General features: G+C 43.2%; 1 protein-coding gene across 14 annotated transcripts in view; it reads left to right on the plus strand.

Moving 5' to 3' along the window:
* Positions 1–314: 314 nt before the first annotated feature.
* The window catches only part of EXOC6 (exocyst complex component 6), a gene marked incomplete at its 3' end in the record, with an annotated part of 98,947 nt that continues 79,444 nt past the window's right edge, over positions 315–19,817 (plus strand). For 7 of the 14 annotated variants that reach the window (XM_082224915.1, XM_082224913.1, XM_082224914.1 and 4 more), the window contains exon 1: positions 3,936–4,092. In XM_082224915.1, the coding sequence (XP_082081041.1) occupies positions 4,010–4,092 (83 nt within the window). In that variant the 5' untranslated portion in view covers positions 3,936–4,009. Of the gene's footprint in view, positions 600–3,935; positions 4,093–19,817 lie in introns of those variants that run through there. The other 7 variants (XM_082224917.1, XM_082224919.1, XM_082224924.1 and 4 more) reach the window with 4 other exon arrangements.

Genomic DNA, 19,817 nt, shown 5'->3' on the forward strand with positions numbered 1-19,817 from the left:
CAGAACAAATTAAGTTATTAACCTGAGGTACCACTGTAAAAGAGAGAAAGAGAGAAAGAAAGAGAAACAGAACCCGTGTAGAAGGGAAAATAAAGTGGGGGGGGGGAGAGGGAAACCCCCCAAATCTGTATACTTTACAATGTTGTTATTGTACTTTATGGATGTATAAAAATATTTTGCACATGGTGTTTTAGATAATATATTGCCTGTTACATTAAAATGGATACGTATTAAGTAGACCTGGCTTCAAGGAGAAGACCGAGACTGGAGTCATAAGCAAAAGGTTACCAAGCGCTGGCAGGGGAATGACAGCTGTGACAGCACTTGCGGGCAGAACGTCTTCGGGACTGCCAGAGTCAATCCAGGGTTTGTTTTCTCATCCCTAACTCTCTCATTGCTGACTGTTTTTCGTTTCAGTGATAATAATAAGAGAGGAGAAGGTCCTCCCTTAACACTGAAACAGTTCAATATTTGACCATGGCTATAAATACCAGCCCAAATGCAGCAGGATTTTATGCAGAAGAAAACAAAGATAATGTATATGAAACTGTTCTTGGTGAGATCAAGTACTTGGAGCTGCCTCTAGGAATCACTTTAGGGTAAGTAGCATCATATCGCAAAGAATGCACTTTATTCTGTCCTGTGGGGGTGGTTTTATTTATTTATGTTTGGTTATACAGAGCTATCCTATCATTCCTTCCAACCTCAGTAGAGGTTTAGCTGTTCCTAAAACAACCAGTAAAAATGGACACCTCTGAAACTGAAGCACATCCTTTGATTTTAATGAAATGTGTTATTTCCATGAAAAGTATTTGGGTTCCATAAGTTAAGGCGAGATTCTTCCTAAGACTCAGTTCTTCTGTTCGGTGGTGTTATTTGGATTTCTGTGCTGGAAGCAGCTTTGCATTGGGGAACATGATTTTCTGATGGTATTGGTTTGGTTTCTGTGAATGTATACTCTTTATTTCCCCTGCTTCTGGAGTCTAAGAAAATGTTATATTTGAAAAATAGGTCCCCCCTGATCCGTCCAACCCCCAGGGAGTGGATTACATTTCATACCCATGCAGATATAGCTTTGATGATTAAAAGGTATTAGTGCAGAGTGAATTACCGAAAGGGTTGACATTCATAGTAGCACATTAACTTACTATAGGCTAAAATACAGCAATTAGCAAAGAAAAAAATACATTTGTGTTTCCACGGCCATATTATATATTTGATTACAAGGTATCATATTCAAGTTTATTTTTAGTACCCAACAGAGGTTTTTCTAAAAATAGCAAGACTCTGCTGCCACAAGGATCAGTTTACAAAGATGATTCTGCTAGAAAAACTATGAGACAGAGCCAACTAAGTCATACTCAGAGTAGACCCATTGAAAGCAGTGGACAAACATTGCCCATCACCCAGGATATTTTTATTTTCATGTCACAGTTTTATCAAATTTAACTTCCCCACTGTTTCGTATGTTCTTCACCCAATGTAAATAAAGTGGAAAAGCAATTTTTTAATATCTATTTGTATTTCAGTCCAAGTTGTTAAAAAATTATGGAAGAACCATAGTAGCAACACTGCCTCCCTCCCTCCTGGTTCTGTGAGGATAGGAGGATGTTTCTTGGATTCCCATATGTCCTCTTTTTCTAGGACACGCCCTCTTTTTAGGGGGGTAAATTTTCTGTCCGGGTGGATTTCTTGAATTTGCCAAACTGTCTGGGGGTGTGGGAGCAGGCTACTTTTTATGTTGCATACTTAGTACTAGACAACCAAGTGCAAAACACACACACACACACACAAACACTGCAGGAAAGGACCAGGTCCTTGTTTTGGTATATTTTGAAGGGACTTTGTAGATTGCACCCACTCCCACTCCCCTCTGGCCCCAGGCGCTGGCAAATGTGTCTTTTTCTTTGTTCTTCAAAATATGGCAACCCTAACACCCCTCTATCCAGTTGACCTGTTTGTTCCTGTTGCCCTTTCCTCATCTGAATAGTGTTTCAGGTTGAACTGCAAGTAAGGAGGACGTCAACTGGGCCTAGCTTTATGAGAAACCAAAACAATTCAACATATATATATATATATATATATATATATATATATATGCTTTCGTAGATTTTCACGGGTACAGGAATGCAGGTTTTGGTGTCTTCGGGTGTCTTCCCGTGTAAGAGTCGGGGTGTCTGTGCGACGTTTCAACGAGGTCTCACTCGTCATCTTCAGGCTGGTGCTTTCGGCTTCTTTTTTGGTGTCTTCGGGTGTCTTCCCGTGTAAGAGTCGGGGTGTCTGTGCAACGTTTCGACGAGGTCTCACTCGTCATCTTCAGGCTGGTGCTTTCGGCTTCTTTGAAGATGACGAGTGAGACCTCGTCGAAACGTCGCACAGACACCCCGACTCTTACACGGGAAGACACCCGAAGACACCAAAACCTGCATATATATATATATATATATATATATATATATATATTTGCTTTCGTAGATTTTCACGGGTACAGGAATGCAGGTTTTGGTGTCTTCGGGTGTCTTCCCGTGAAGACACCAAAACCTGCATATATATATATATATATATTATTTTGGGCCCTGCCTTTTTCAGTTCAAAGAGCTTGTACTGCCTTACCCTCTCTCCTTCTTACACCTATGAGGTATTTACCGACCCATTTCCAGATACAGTGGCTAGATAGATGCAAATTGTATTTATCAAGAAAGTGTTTGCGCTGTCAGTGTTCTACTCTGGGATATGTGAAGGTGTTATAAAAAGGAGAGACCCATTGAGAGTGTGCAGAGTACCGTTTTAGTGTAGGATAACTAGACACCCATCCCACCCACCTTTTCTAAAGACAGAACTTCAGCGACCATCTGAGGGCGTTTCCAGACTGCCGATATTATTGGGTAGGATTCAGCCCACATACCGACAAATCCAGGTTGTGGAGGAGTGGGAGCTTTTTTCCCACAAACCTGCTTGCAAAGATCGGACGTTTGCGATAAGGAAAGCGACGCAGAGTACCTCCCCGTAAACAAACAAGCGGGAACGCTCATTCAGCAGCCAGCATCGTCCGTCTAATATCTCTGCAGACCGATCAGGACGAATGCTCAACGAACAGGTCGTCTGGAAGCGCCTCCAAGTCGTTTTAGACGAGCGCAGACCAGTCATGTACAGAGGTAGGAGCATCTCAGTATGTGATGCCCCTCCTCCCTCCCCGGTTGGGGTTTGGTGCGCCGACCTCTGCCTAGGACTGGGTTGTCAGGCTGGGTAAGTCCCGTTGGACTCAGCAATTCCAGGCTTCTGGCCGAATACCTCCAAGTAAGCGCGAGCAAGACACAGGAGCCAACTCCTAGGGGCCGAAGTTCCTTCGCCCCCTCTAATAAAATATTTGACGGGATCGCCGCCCCCCACCCAAATTAATGGGCATTGCCATTCAGATGGTGTACGTGCACCACGTTACGTGATCGCTTGTGCAGGAAGGGGCTCACCTGCCCCTTATATTTTATTCAAGTTAGCACCCCTGCTTCCAAATACGCACGCATAGGATCGGGCTGCAGGGACAGGTTGGAGAAAGGGCATTAATAAGCGCGGAGGTGGGCAGAGCCTAGCGCTATGCGCAGAGTTAGGCCCCCACCCCATTGGCTGGAAACAGGCTTTCTGGGCGGGGAAGGACGTCCTCTTGAACTTTGTGCCACTGACTCCAAATTAGGAGCTCCTTAGTGCTCAGCAACCCCGCGCCTTCCAGCGCCTCCCCGACCCGCAGCGAGGGAAAGCTCCTTGCCCCAGCTCCCCGGCTGCCCCAGCAGGAGCGCCCCGCGCCCCAGTCCGGGCCACCGCGCGCCCGAGGGAGTTCTGCAGGAGGCGGGCACCTCCGAAGGTCGACGGCTCCTTCCGGCTCGCTGATTGGCTCGCTTCCTCTGCGCAGCGGCTCGCCCCGCCCCTTCGAGCCTCCCCCGCGGGCTGCTGCCTCGCTTTCCTCGCTCTCGCCCTTTCCCTCTGCGCGCCTCCGCTCGCTTCCCTCCCATCCAAGATGGCGGAGAGCCTGCCGGAGCATGAGCGGATCCTGCAGGAGATTGAGAGCACCGAGACGGCCTGTGTGGGACCCACCTTGAGGTGAGGGGGCGGGGGAGGCTCTCCCCGGCCGGGCGCAGGGGCTGCACGTGCCAGGCTCCCCCCCCCCCGCGCGCGCTCCCCCACCCCATCTCTCTCTGGTTGCCACAGCAGGAGCAAGAGCAATGACAGCTCCTCCCCAGGCACACGCGCACATTGGCTGCGGGGAGCAGGCTCTAGGGAGAGGTCCCCCTTTCCTACCAAGTCTCAGGAAGGGAGCTTCCTCCGAGCCTTTTCAGTCTTCCCTTCTGTGGAGTTTCTTGCCCTTCCCAACGTCTTGGGGCGGTGGTCTGTCTTGCTGGTGCCCCCCTCCCCCGTTCCTCTGTCGCCTTTCTCTCTCGTGTATCTTGTCCATTGTACCTACTTCAGCCTGACACTTTACCTCTGCCCTTCGCAGGCTCTTCTTTAAACCGAAAAGAAGGGGAGTGGGAGAGGTCTGCCTTCCTCCTCCTCCTTCCTCATGATCTGACAGCTCACCTGGCCTCCCAGGACAGGCATATCGGGTTAATCAATAGTCTGAGAAATTCAGTTCTGTGCTCCTTGGAATGAGAGAGAAAATGCACTCCTATAGAGAAGCTGCATTTGGCTTTCTTGAGTTCTGAATTTGTACTAATTGCCTGTGTTTGGAGACCAATGAGCTATCAAATGAAGAAGGGAGACACCTTTTTGGAAAATCCTGTTAGGTGAAATGGGTTTGGTAGTTAGCCATTTGTCCTGACAAACGCCCCCACCTTTTAGTTTTATTACTGAAGTTCCTCTGCAACTGATATTGGCCTGACCTTTTCTGGCACTCTATTTGTTTTGCTTAATTAGAGTGTCCCTGTAGCTATCATGAATATATTCTAATACGTTTGTTTTTAAGTTTTTTGTAGCTCTCTTCTGCCATTTTTGTTTTCCTTGGCACTTGCAAAGCTTACATCTGATAGACTCTGGTTCTTGCCTCATCTTGTGTGAAATAGTTGTGAAATATATTGGAAGGAACATAAGAGTTGGATTTCGTATTACCCATTGTGGTTGGAGGAACAGTTTGGATGTTTGTATTTTTTTGGACCTGTGAAAGCCAGTGGGTGTGTCTTGCTATTTATGTAGTCACTGGACTTGTAAATCGGCTTCCTTTGAAAGTGTTGTGTTCACTAATCTTATGTGGAAACGAGGCTGCTCTTACTGTTTCTCACTACAATGTCCTGATCCTAATTACATGCTTTATAGTTGCAACCTGTGCCAAAGAAGTGGGGCAAATCTGTTGCGTTCCTTACTAATTACTTATTGCTGCACCATCCAGTGGGCATATCTCCACAAAGATAAAGGTGGCTCTCTGGTGGCTAGAATAACTTTAGGTCTTAGTGATTTTCCTCCCCCTTTCATCTTGCCTATAACACACCTCTCTTGTGCCATGGGATAGTTCTACAGCATGAAGCTAGGATATATTTTGGTGGTAGATGTTTCATCGCATAGTGGTTCTGATGTTTCATTATGTCATCTGTCTAGACCAGTCATTCTCAACCTTGTTGTTGGACTACAACTTTCATCATCCCTGACCACTGGTCCTGCTAGCAAGGGATGATAGGAGTTGTCGTCCAACAACATGCAGGAACCCAAGGTTGAGAAAGGCTGGTCTAGAATGAGGATATGTTCGATTCTAATATTGTGTTCAGGTAGAAGATGCTGTGCCCCATTTCTCAGTGCTTGCTTGTTGAATTCACAAAACAAATATTAAATCGGTAAATAATGAAAGAGTGTAAGGATGAGGTGAGGGAAAAGTGGAATGATGTTAAGAGATAGGGCTTGCTTTCCCTGTTAGCAAAGGTTGAAGGAACTGGGTATGGTTAGGCTGGAGAAGAGGATGGGGGGTGGGTTACATGATAGGACTCCTCACTTAACTAAGGACCGTTGCAGAAAAGAGGGCAAATAGTTGCTCTCTGCTCCCCAGAGGACAGGACCAGAACTAATAGATAAAGTTAAAAGATGGTAGATTTTGGTTGAACAGTAGGATAAACTTTTAATGGAGAAATTTGGCAATGGGACCAATTACCGGTACTTGGGAGTGGGGGTATCTCTCTTGCTGGAGGTCTTCAAGTAGAGGTTAGACAGCCAGCTGTTGGTGTGTGTGTGTGTGTGTGTGTGTGTGTGCGCGTGCGTGCTCTGCAATTCCTGCATCCAGCAAGGGGCTTGATTGCCATCAAGATCCTCTCCAAAAACTCTGCTTCCATACTCTATTTGCGCTACATAGGTGATTTCGCATGCAGGCTCTATGCTCTTTCTCTTCTGCTCTGGCATACTGAATCCAGTCAAAATCTTAAGCAAGCTGTCAAGCTCCACTGAGGTTGGAAGCCCATTACAAAAGTGAGCACACTCATTCTGTCGCCAGAACTAAAGTTCCTTAAAGCTGAAAAACAAATCAATACTTGCCTTCATGAAACTTTTATTTTCATTATGAGTAGACAAGTCTCCTGAAAGCAATTCGTTCAGTTCCCCTTTACAGTAGGAGGGATTGATGCAGGGACCCCAGCTGCACAAGGTTTGAAATAAACCCATTTCTTTCATTAGGTTTTCTACAGGCATAGTTTCTGTTGAGTTGTTGGCCATATCTGTCTGTCTGTCTATCATCTATCTATCTATCTATCTATCTATCTATCTATCTATCATCTATCTATCTATCATCTATCTATCTATCATCATCATCTATCTATCATCTATCTATATCAGGCATAGGCCCTCCAGATGTTTGGGACTACAATTCCCATCATCTCTAGCTAACAGGACCAATTGTTAGGGATGATGGGAATTGTAGTCCCAAACATCTGGAGGGCTGGCGTTTGCCTATGCCTGATATCTATCTATCATCTATCTATCTATCTATCTATCTATCTATCTATCATCATCTCTCTCTCTCTCTCTCTCTCTCTCTCTCTCTCTCTCTCATCTATCTATCATCTATCTAGGTTTCCCATTCTCTCCTACAAAAGAGAAACAAATGTTCTCTATGCCCAGAGGAGTTTCATGTTGTGCACACTGCTTATTTGCCTCTTGTAGAATTATGAACCACTGGAAATGCTGTGCGTAAGTCAGCTGTGTAGGCAGATTTTCTGTGGAAGAGATTCTTGCACAATATGATAGGAAATCCACTCTTTGCCTGGTAAAGTTTACAACTTCAGATTTGTGTGTGCAACAATTTATTAAATAACCATTGTAACAATGCCTTTGAAACAGTAATGGGTTACATCTTGCTACAACCAACTATGCTACTTATGTTGCATTTAAAACATATATTTTGTTCCTATCAGTGTTATGGCTGTTTTAACTAGGCTTGTAGAAACCCTCTTAAAACTTTTGAAATAGATAGATATTTATCAATGCTGAACCTGTTGCTTCCCACCAGTATTTAATAAGGTTATATATATATGCTACTGCAGTATGAAAAGTATTTAAGGCACTTTCTTCATTATAGGGCAAAAAGTATATTGGAACTTAGGCTAAATATTTACAGTGAACAAGGTTTGTGTGTGCATGTGTGTATACTCTCTCTCTCTCTCACTCACTCACACACGCACACACTTTTTTTTAGTACAAGCAGCCTTTGGCAGATATACCATTTATACATAAGGATCTGGTTTTCTAATACAGTCGGTATACCTTGTGTCATAAGACATTGCTTGCGGAGACTGAAACACAGTCTTCTTCACTAAAGTGCATTGCAAGTCTGCAAGTAGAATGACATAGTATGTACAGTAGTGACTTTGCAAAACTAGATGTTTTCAGTTTACTACTCACCAACTTTATACAGTATAGTGAAATAAGGCAGGGGTCTAACACAAGATGATCTGAGATGGGGAACTAACTTTAGCTTTCAGGAGCTTGGATAATGGTTAAATTCTTTGGAGAGCCTATTTCAGGGCCTTCATTCCACCCCTGCCCCAATTTATGTCTAGTAAGCATCTGATATTGTTGTCTCCCATACTTCTCTGCTGGAATACCTTTTATGTTATTTGCTGCACTTATGCTTCACCTTTTCCCCAAGGAGCTCAAAGTGCAGTACAGTGGTACCTCGGGTTACAGACGCTTCAGGTTACAAACTCTGCTAACCCAGAAAAAGTACCTCGGGTTAAGAACTTTGCTTCAGGATGAGAACAGAAATCGTGCTCCAGCGGCGCAGCAGCAGCAGCAGGAGACCCCATTAGCTAAAGTGGTGCTTCAGGTTAAGAACAGTTTCAGGTTAAGAACGGACCTCCAGAACTAATTAAGTTCTTAACCTGAGGTACCACTGTACATGGTTCTCCCCCAGCTAGGCAGGGGCGGGGGGTGGCACAGTGGCTACTGGGCATCGGAGGGGGGCTGCCAGGCGACAGGAGAGCTGCAGGGGGGCAAAGCCACTGTTCATCCTTCAAAAATGCTAGCTATGGGGGGAAAAGATCAACAACTTTGGTCCACCCCAGGTGCCGGCAGGGGTTGCTACGCCGCTGTCTCCTCTGCCTCATTTAATCACCACAACAACCCTGTGAGGTAAGTTATGCTGAGATGTTCTGACTGGCCCATTGAGCTTCATGGATGAGTGGCAGTTTGAACTCTGGTCTCCCAGGTCCTATTTTGACACACTTACCACTCCCAGTGGGTCTGAAAGTTATTTTTTCTTTCTTATATTGTAATCTAAAACTCCCCGATATTCATTTTTTTAAAAAAGGGAAATCATGCAGAGTTGTATATCTGCTACTGCTGTGTGAATTAAATTAAATTCAGGTTACCATTATTGAAGACATTTTCCACACTAAAAAAGTGTATTTGATACCTGGGCTTAATTGACTCTAGGTTATTGGTGAAAGATGGAAGCATAAGACAATGGGCCCATGTTTTCTAGGTCAAAAACGCCAGCACATTCTTGCAACAATACTGCATTCAAATTATGTGGCGATGCCTCACTTAATGCTCTGTAATTCTCAGTTTCACAACAGAACTTCAAAGAAAGCCATGTGTGTGCTTAAGGCACCTGCATACACATTGCTGTTGTTGATGTTTGGATGTTCAGTGAACTTGAGAAGGATGGTATAAGGACAGTCATTACCTCGGGCCCCAAGAAACAATGGTCCTGCTCAAAAGTGGCTCTAGGGTTCTTTGGACAGAAAGTGAGATTGCATGAAGCTTGTTTTTCAGGGAGACCAAGCAGTTCTAATAGGCACTAGGGATGTTGTTATGATTCTTTCCCGGTGGTTTCATCACTTAACAGCACCCAGTATACCGTTTGCTACTATGATTCACAGTAGCCTCTTTGCTGATTGTGTCCTCTGAGGCTTTCCCTATGCCTGTTTTATGTCTGCTTTGCTCAGAATTGGCACAACACCATATAGAATCAAATATGTGCAGGGCCAATGTTTTCCTTTGACTCTTCTTTGGATGGATTTAAGCCATGCTAAGCTCTGGAGTCACTTCAGATTTCAGCACTGCATTTTGCTTTCTTCAGTGAAATTGAGAAAACCATCAGAAATAATAAAGGTTTTGGAGTGAGCTGATAGGAGAAACATTAACTTTAGATGTGCAGTGGGAAAGGGTGTAATTTCTAATTCCATGGCTTAAGATAACCTAATATAAGAAGCTGGCAATAGAACTGGCAGAGGATTTAGCAGTCAATAGCTGGAGACGATTTACCTATTTGTTCTTCCTTCTCTCAGCAATTGCTTAGAACTGAAGGAACAACTACACACACACACACACACACACACACACACACGTATTGGGAGAAATCCAATTGAATAAATACATTTGTATATACTTTCAAGTGAACATGTGCTGTTTGTGAGAGATACAAAACAGAAAAGGTATTGGAGCCTTTCTTCTTTTCAGGTTATCTCTAGAATGGAAACATAATCTTTTTGGACTCATGGTGTTGATAATAACCCAATAACTTAAGAATGGAAGAGCAAGAAATTAAAAATAATAATTGTAGTTTTTATTAAGTCCTATCATATTGCTTGAGTGGTGGTCTTCGCAATACCAGGGGAGGAGGATTTTTGCTGAAGCTCTGTAAATATTCCTTTATTTCAAAGATTATTAAGCTGAGCAATATTGTTACAGAGCCTTCGGCTTTCTTCCTCCCTGCCCTTTTATATTAAAACCAGCTAGGGTTGACTTTCACTGCTTTGTGAACTCAAATAAAGAACATTTTTCCAAGGCCTCTTGCTTGCTGTAGAAGGAAAATCTCTTTTGTAAGGGATTTCCTTTTCTGTTGTAACCATTTCCAGAAGGGTAGCACAAGCTACCAGGAGTCCTGGGGCAACTTAAAAGACAAAAGGTGGCATTCAACTAAGATTTTTGAAGAGTCGACCTATTGAAATCAGTGAACATCAATTTTAGCTGAGTACCACTGAGCCAAATTATGGCACAAACTTAGTGGACTGTGTGGTCTGTGAAAGCCTATGCCACAGTGAATCTGCTAGTCCTTAAGGGGCCACAAGATTCTGTTGTTTGCCTTTCTGCCTGGAGTAATGGAATGGCTAAAACTGTCCTAGGCAAGGCAAGTGAGGCATCTACCAGACAAGCGAGGTATAGCTGTCTAGTTCTAGTAGCCCAATTGCCTATAAATAACCCTGCAGTGTGTATTTACCATCGCTTCCTCTGTCAGTGCTAGAGTAAGAGGGAAAATGTCTCCCTGTGCAATGGAACTCTCGCCCAACTGCATATGATTAGGTTCTGCTTTGGACAAATGTGTACATAAGGTCATCTTTGCTTCCTTTAAGAATTACTCTGGTTTGGGTACTGTCAGTCTCTTGGTTTCTTTAGCTTGCTGACCTCCACAAAATACTCAAGTTCTGCCAAGCTCTGTTATTTCAGCTCTTAAGGTTTTGCAATGTCTTACGTATGTAAATTTCCTTTTAATAAGTGACAAAGGCATAACTGTGCACAGAATTGCAACCCAACATTTGAAGCTAGAGCTCCAGTGGGTTACAGTGACCATGGGGGATGGAGGCGATATAAATCTCATTGCTAAACTGGTACAATAACACACACCCCTATAATCTTGAATTACCTGATGGTGTTATGGGCAAGACCAACATCTGAGCCTCATATGTTTGTACTGTATGTGCAGATGTCAGGAGGTGGGACTAGTCAGCAAGCACAGCTTTTTGTTAGGGCTACGTAGTGTGACATGGCTGGTGTGTTTAACACTTGGTTAGGTCTAGAAAGTAACTGGTATTTGGGAAAATCATGTAGAATAAGTTCACTGCCTTCAATGTTTTGGTCTACATTGTACACAATTGTAATTTTACAGGTGCCTCTTTGATGTCAGTGGGTTGCTGTTAGTAAGTCTTGAAAGCTGTTGTATCTAGAGTCTAATCTGTCCTCTAGCTCTTAAGCTGAAATTAATAGTTTTAGAGATCAAGTATAGCAAGTTCAAGTGCATGGCTGATATACTCCACACAAACAGCTAGGGGAAGTCCTGTCTAAACATGCTGTGTGCTGTGCTTTAAAAGCTTTTTATTTTGCTATAGTTTCAATAGTTGTGGCCAAATCTTGATCTGAGATGATGTTCGTTGATTCCCACAGTTATAAATGTTGATTTTAAGATTTGGTCACCAAAATGTTAACGAAGTAATTTCGTTTCTTTTTGCCAGCCAAAAGAGCACAAGGTTCAGTTTTGCCCCTGCCAATTCATCCATACACTACTTTTATTTAGTTAACAAGTGACTACAGTAAAGGATGCTTTATAACTTGTTTTTTAGGTCTGTGTAACTAACATTCTTTAAGTGCACGTCTAAAAGTGTAAAGAGTAAATGTGAAGATTTGCAATGGTGGGTGTACACTAACCTGGAAGCAAGTCATGATTGCCTATATTTCTCTTGTTGGTTGTATACTTAGGGCAAACTTGCTTTTGCCATGGTGTGATGCGCATAATCATGCCTATACAATCATATAATATTTTATGTGTTTTCCATGTGTGCTTTAGGAAAGTTTTTATTTTTGCTATAAAGACTTCATCAGAGAAATGTGGAGCTGCCAACCAATAATATGAAATGTTGATTATCCTTTTTAAAAAGATCAAAGAGACCTGATAAAACTAAACTTGATAGATTTTTATTATGCATTGTGAAATAGTGAACAAATGCTCCAATCTTTCTGACTTTCCATGCATCCTAGTAAATGCTTCTTCAATGCACCAAACCAGTTTAGTCTTTTAGCCCACACTCCTCCTGTGTCCCTCATTCCATCTGAATGTACATTTACCATATTTTTCGCTCTATAAGATGTGCATTTCCCCTCCAAAAATTAAGGGGAAATGTGTGTGTGTCTTATGGAGTGAATGCAGGCTCCTTGGCTTCAGCGATAACAACACGAAGCCTCCGAAGCGCAGTGGGAGCGCTCCCGCCACGCTCTGGAGGCTTCGGGTTGCCTTCACTGAAGCCTAGAGAGTGAGAGTGGTGGGTGCGCACCAACTCGTCTCGCTCTCCAGGCTTCAAAGATAGCCGCTGGAGGCTGTGCTCTGGAGGCTTCGGGTTCCTTTCGCTGAAGGGTAGGTGCCCCTTCAGCTAAGGTGCAGCGCCCCTTCAGCTAAGTGGGAGGAGAAATGGAAGGGGCTCCGTTTCTCCTGCCGCTTCGCTGAAGGGGCGCTGCGCAGAGAGGGAGATTTTTTTTCTTGTTCTCCCCCTCTAAAACAAGGTGCGTCTTATGGTCGGGTGCGTCCTATAGAGCGAAAAATACGGTAGATAGCAGCTGACCCTGGATCTGGATGAATATTGTAATGTTCAAACGTGGCATAGGTGATGTCCTTGAATACATGGAAAAAGACTTTCCCCTTGCTCTCCAAGCATCCTCATGTTCATTGTTGGTGAAGCCACCTACCTTTCCCCTTCAATGGGTCCTTTCCCCTCTAGCACTAGGGTTGAGCTAGGTTAGTCAACCTCTCATTTCATGAAACATTTAAGACAGCAAATGTCTCATTGGCCACTTCCAGGTGCTCCATAGCATGTCACAAAAGCGTTTCTCTTCTTCTGTGGAATCCAAAGGACTCATGGAAGGAGAAGGACTGTTTTCTTCTTGTCCTTTAAGAGTAGTTAGCGATAGTCTCTTCCTGCTTCTGGCTACTCCCAAACATAGATAACAAGTCCTCTGTGTGTATCAGAGGACTTGAGGTGGGAATGGGGTCTGTGTCTCTTCCTTGCAGGGGCCAACCCACTCATGAGGGAGGTGGAGAAGATGCACTGAAATCTCATTGTTTGCTTTAAAATAAAACAAATGGAAATCTGGGCCGCTAATGGGTACCAGGCAGTGGCCATTTTGCAGGACTCAAATGGGCACACCGACTGCTCTGTTCCTGACACAGCTCTGTTCCTGCTGTAGATCCTTTCTCAAAGCTTGGTCTTTTTGTTTTCTGGCTTGTGCCAAAAGAGAGCTGGGCAGGCTAAATGGCCTAAGGTCCACTTTTTTCTTCTTGCTGTATTACTTGCTGGATGCTAATGGAAAATGTCCATTTTGCAGAAGCGTGCTAGGAAGTAATATTGCTCTTAATGCCTGAACGATGATATCATGGAAGCTTGTTTTCATGTAGGAAGCCGGTAAAGAAGTGGCAGTGTAAGATAAGCCACCAAAAGTGGTTGCTGTAAGAAGTGAATGTGTAAGTTATGGGAACTTGCTTTGTGTTGGGGTTTCTGTGTTGAAAGTAAATTATGTGGAAATGGGTATGCTTCCAGGCCCATTCAGGAATGTTACTGGATCCTGTGACTGCATTTGATGGAAAGATTTCCATGCTGTCACTATTAAAGTACAGTGGTGCCTCGCAAGACGAAAAGAATCCGTTCTGTGATTCTCTTTGTCTAGCGGTTTTTTCGTCTTGCGAAGCAAGCCCATTGACGGAGTAGCGGATTAGCGCTATTAGCGGCTTTTAGCGGTTTATCAGCTTATCAGATCAGCTGTTAAGTGGCTTAGCGGCTTAGAAAAGGGGGGGGAGGGAAAAAACCCGCAGGAACTCGCAATACATTTTCGTCTTGCGAAGCAAGCCCATAGGAGATTCGTTTTGCGAAGCACCTCCAAAACGGAAAACTCTTTCGTCTAGCGAGTTTTCCGTCTTGCGAGGCATTCGTCTTGCGGGGCACCACTGTATTGATCTGCGGCATTTGCATCATTGTGCCCAGAAAAGAGCATGAGCTTAGTTGTCACAGCATAAATTACAGTTTAATACCCTATCTGTTTCTTGTGAATCTTACTATTCATTGCAAGGTTGAGATAACAGAAATAGTGAGAGTTTGGGATATAAAATACATCTCCCAACCAATCACTTGAGTAGTATACCATAATTGTTTATGTCTTCGATGTCTGAAGGGAGGGTGCTCCACAGGGCAGGTGCCACTACTGAGAAGGCCCTCTGCTTGGTAACTTCACTTCTCGCAGTGAGGGAACTGCCAGAAGGCCTTCACAGCTAGATTGCAGTGTCCGGGCTGAACGATGGGGATGCTCCTTCAGGTATACAGGGCTGAGACCATTTAGGACTTTAAAGGTCAACGCCAACACTTTGATCTGTACTCAGAAACACACTGGGAGCCAATGTAGATCTTTTAGTGTAGAATCAAGGCCAATTTTCAGATATTTTTCTGGTAGTATATGACCGAACCTATTCTACCAGTTTCCCAACCGTAAACCTCTTGTTCATTTTTTATCGACATATCAAGAGGAGCTTACGCATTAAGCACAACATTGCTAGGTGTGTTTGGGTGTTCCCTGTCTGGCCTGATTTCTTACAGGGGTTAAGTTGAAAGGGTGGTGGCAAGAGGAATTAACATTTGTGAACATTTTAAAGCAAACACTTAAATTTGTAAACAGCTTTCCCGTTAATGGAACAGTTTGATAACTTGCTGCAAAGGTGGAGTTGCATTTGGGATGTAACCAACATTAATCTGATTCAGAGCAAACCCACTGATATGAACGGACATGATAAATTCAGGTTCATTCATTTTAGTGGATTTACTCGATGAGTAGGATTCACGTTGGATGCAATCGGTTGAAGTGAATCTTTGCAAACAGAATGTGGGCTTCAATGTCTTGTTCTGTTACAAAATGGCAAACTTGCTTATTACTGGGAAGGCTTATTGTATAAAATTGGTAAGTAGCACAAAAGCTTTGCAGGAAGAGGCATCTCCTTGCTTTGCGCTGTAAAAACAGGAAGAAGGAAGTCCATTGCAAATCTGGGTTTACTGATTATCCGTTGACATTTCACTACAAAGGATGTCCATTAACAGCCATCAGTGTGATACATGCTTATCCAGACTGAACAATAACTGCTGTAGTGTCACTACTACAGAATATTGACCCTGGTTATAGGAAGCAATGTTAACTAACAAACTGTACTCAGCCCTTTCCTGCTCATAGAAACAGGATACTATTAGTGAGAACAATTCACAGAAACTGCACATACAGGAAAACGTGCCAAATCAGGCAGAACTAAGATTAATAAATTATCTTCCCCTGTTTGCAAAATTTAAGCAGATTCCATTCTTTAGGCATGTTGTAATCTTCTAAGTAGAGCAGTGACTTATTTTTTAACAGGGATGGAAGAGATAATGTCTGCAAGTAGAAAGTCTGTTTAGGGATTGAGAATATGACCATATTAAATCGGTTGTTGAATTGCAGGAAGCACCTGGACACCATTTTAGGAAAGATTTTAAGGGTGTGTGTTCAGAAAGCTACATGAAATACAGGAAAAATTAGCATCAGGAGCTGGTGATTAGTGGCAAATGTATGTTGGTAGGTTGTTAGAGCAGAAACTGTGGCAAGGCTTCCTGAGAAATTGCTGTAATAATGTAATGTTGTTGTTGTTTTTTGTACTGTCACATTTGGGTTATGCTAATTACGGTTTGGACAGCATCCAATTTGAAATGCAGTATCGTGTGTGTGTGTGTGTGTGTGTGTGTGTGTGTTTCAGGGTCCAGTGAGCTTTGTTTGAATATTTGAAAACTTCCCCTTGCATGCACAATTCAAGGTTACGGTCTAATAGCAGTTTTGTTAGACAGACATGGAACTAGAACCACATTTTGCTAAGCTTTGTTACTTTTGTTTCCGTGTTTCAGCAGAGACTGGTTGGTATATATGAGGAGGCTGGATCAACGTTGGGAATTGGGTAGTTAGAACAAACAAAAGTTTGTTAGCAGCCCTGAGGATAGGCATGGAGGTAGGGTTGTTCATCAGGCTGCTACCAAACTTCTGCTTGACCCCTTGGCTTTTATGCTGTGGGTTTCTGTCACTCATATTGTTTAATATCTATATGTACCTACTAGGTACTAGGGATGCAGGTGGCACTGTGGTCTAAACCACAGAGCCTAGGGCTTGCCAATCAGAAGGTCAGCGGTTCGAATCCCCACAACGGCGTGAGCTCCCGTTGCTCGGTCCCTGCTCCTGCCCACCTAGCAGTTTGAAAGCATGTCAACGTGCAAGTAGATAAATAGGTACCACTCCGGCGGAAAGGTAAACAGCATTTCCGTGCGCTGCTCTGGTTCCCCAGAAGCCACTTAGCCATGTTGGCCACATGACCCGGAAGCTGTATGGTGGCTCCCTCAGCCAATTAGGCGAGATGAGTGCCGCAACCCCAGAGTCATCCATGACAGGACCTAATACTCAGAGGTCCCTTTACCTTTACCTACTAGGAGTAATCATCTGGGGATTTGGGACACAGCGTCATTAGGATGCTGATGAGGCCCAGTATCTCTCAGTTTGACTCTGGTGAGGCTGTGCAGGTGCTTAACTTATGCAGTGATGGGCTGGATGAGGGCCAATAACCTGAGGCTCAATCTGACAAGAAGGAGGTGATGGGGTGGGCTGTTCTCATGTCCAAGAACTGGGAAGATGTCCTCTTCTTGACTAAGTTGCACTGCTCTGAAAGAGCAGGAGCATATCCTGGGTCTAGCTTTGCGTATGGAGGCCCAGGTGGCCTTCGTGATGTGAGTTCCCATGCCCTTATGATGAGGGTGGTGCTGTGGTCTAAACCACTGACCCTCTTGGGCTTGCTGATTGGAAGGTCAGCAGTTAGAATCCTCGCAACGAAGTGAGCTACTGTTGCTCTGTCCCACTTTCTGGCAACCTAGCAGTACAAAAGCATACCAGTGCAAGTAGATAAATAGGTACTGCTGCGCCGGAAAGGTAAACAGCGTTCCTGTGCGCTTTGGCTTCCGCCATGGTGTTCCATTGCACCAGAAGTGTTTTAGTCGTGCTGGCCACACAACCCAGAAAGTTGTCTGTGGACAAACGCCGGCTCCCTTGGCCTGAAAGCAAGATGTGTGCTGCAACCCCATAGTCGTCTTTACTGGACTTAACTGTCCAGGGGTCCTTCACCTTTACCTTTACCAGTTGGCTTTACTAGCTCCATCTGTTTGTGGACTGGGATAGCCAGGCCACAATTATTTGTGTTCTGGTATGCTCCCAGTTTACTCCCATTAAGTCAGCTTTTAAAGACCTCCAGTGTTCAGTGATGGTAAACGTTCGGCTTCTGTCAAGAGGGATTTTTATGTAATTGGGGTTTTTATGCGACCATCTCCTTGTCTAGTTGTGGATTGAGATGAGATTGAGCTTTGAGTCCAGCAGAATGATTTGTTCAGTCGCCTTAAAAAAACCAAAAAGTTGCCCAGAACCTGTTTAAGGAGAGGTCCATCACTGTGTGAAAGTGAGATCCCAAATCCCTGCATTTGCCAACATTTCGCATCTTCTGATCAAGTTGTTTTATTTAATAAATTAATAAATGAACGAGGGTACGTGTGCCAATGATGAATAACTTTTCGGAGAATTTTCTTGTACCCCTGCAGAAATTAATGTAAGTGGTGCTTTATCCCATAATCTGGCCTAATGTGCATCTGTAGTATCCCAACCAAGATCTTGTTGATCCCTGGCATTTCCACATAGGGCTGGGAAAGAGTAGTGACTGAAACAATTGGTAGCTGCTGCCAGTCGCTCAACCCTGAGCTAGGCAGACCAATGGTATAAAGCAGCTTATATGTTCCCTTAAGTGTTGCTGATTCATTTTATTCAGTAAGCCACACCTTGTGTGAAGGAGTGCTGCCCTCTAGTGCTCACATGATATTGATGAACTTCAGTGAATAATAAAACAAAAGCATAGTACTGTACAGTGGTACCTCTGGTTACATACTTAATTCGTTCCGGAGGTCCGTTCTTAACCTGAAACTGTACTTAACCTGAAGCACCACTTTAGCTAATGGGGCCTCCTGCTGCTGCTGTGCCACCGGAGTATTTCTGTTTTCATCCTGAAGCAAAGTTCTTAACTCAAGGTACTATTTCTGGGTTAGCGGAGTCTGTAACCTGAAGCACATGTAACCTGAAGTGTATGTAACCTGAGGTACCATTATACTGCATGAAATCCTACTATTGTGGGGCTTTCTTATCTGTAGAATTTTGCACGGATAGATAATGAAGTATTTGGATGAAAAGCCAACAAATCCTATCAATTGTAAATGCTGCAAGTCTTTCTTTTCTCAGGAGTACAGGCTTGGAGGAAATGGTAAATTCATAAAGAAAATGGGTTCTTATCTGCTTTATCTGTTAATTCAAATGGGAAAGGAGTAGGGAAAAAATGTGGCATTTTTCAGAAATCACTGCATAGTAGATTTAAATGGGCAACAGAAAGAAGTAGAAACAAAGGTTGTGTATAAGTAAACTGCCTAAGAAGAGTTATAAAACATGTGAAAAGGAAAATGGGTCAGCAGTGTAACATTTTAAGACTAATCATATGTAACTTCAACAACTTGTGTGTGCTATGAATGGGGTAATGCACAATAATTCATTTTAATTTAAGATTTTTTAAAAAAAACCTCCTTGTCAACAACACACAAGATATGCAGAGTGCATTAAAATGAATCCTACATAAACCAGACTTTTAAAAAAACCCTTTATACTTCTAAGTGACTGGAGGTTGAACAGCGGTAATGTTTAGCGAACTTCTTGCTTCTTCTTTCACTAAAGAAAATACTAATTTCTAATTTCACTCATACCCATTAAATATTGTTTCATATTTCTCTTGGATCACAGATTTTGAGACAATACAAAAAAAATACTTTATTGTGTGTGCTGATAGGCAAAAGGTTGTCTTGTTTCATGAGACACTGCAAGAAAAGATGTATTATAACTCCCACAAGATGGTGCTATTTCCATGTGTAGCACAAAACGGCTATGGACAGTTGATTGCTTTATTCTGTACTACCTTCATATTGAACAACAAATGACCTGTAAAAGGGTGGGCACTTTTCTACATTGTATATTATGATCTTTTTGGAAAGACAGGATGCCTTGAGACAACACATTACATCTGAACTGAAAACTTGGAGGACCTTCATTATACAGTGCAAAACTACGATCTCCTGCAGCTTATACATAGTGGATTTTCACTTGTTTTTTTGCTATCAGGAACCCATTTTCTTTTCTTTTTCTGTGTTGGTGTTCTGCCTGCAAAATGGGGCCAATAATGCTTTGAGAAAGGTGGGGTGCATTGTAAGCACACATATAGATAAGGATCACAAACAACTGGTTTACGTAATTGTATTCAGGAAGCTGTATCAGTTTTATTAGTATGTGTTTCCAATAATTTTCTGGCTGGCCTTCCCTTTGCTGTAAATCACTGTTGATTTCTCTGTTTTATAATTCCCCCTTTAGTTTCCATAATTGATTATTCCTCTATAGATAAGTATCTACAATAGTATTACCCCCCCATTTATTACCCACCCTTCACCGTGAGGTTCCAGGGCAGGTTTCTA

Source organism: Podarcis vaucheri (assembly GCF_965113315.1).
Source record: "Podarcis vaucheri genome assembly, chromosome: 5".
Lineage (NCBI taxonomy): Eukaryota > Metazoa > Chordata > Lepidosauria > Squamata > Lacertidae > Podarcis > Podarcis vaucheri.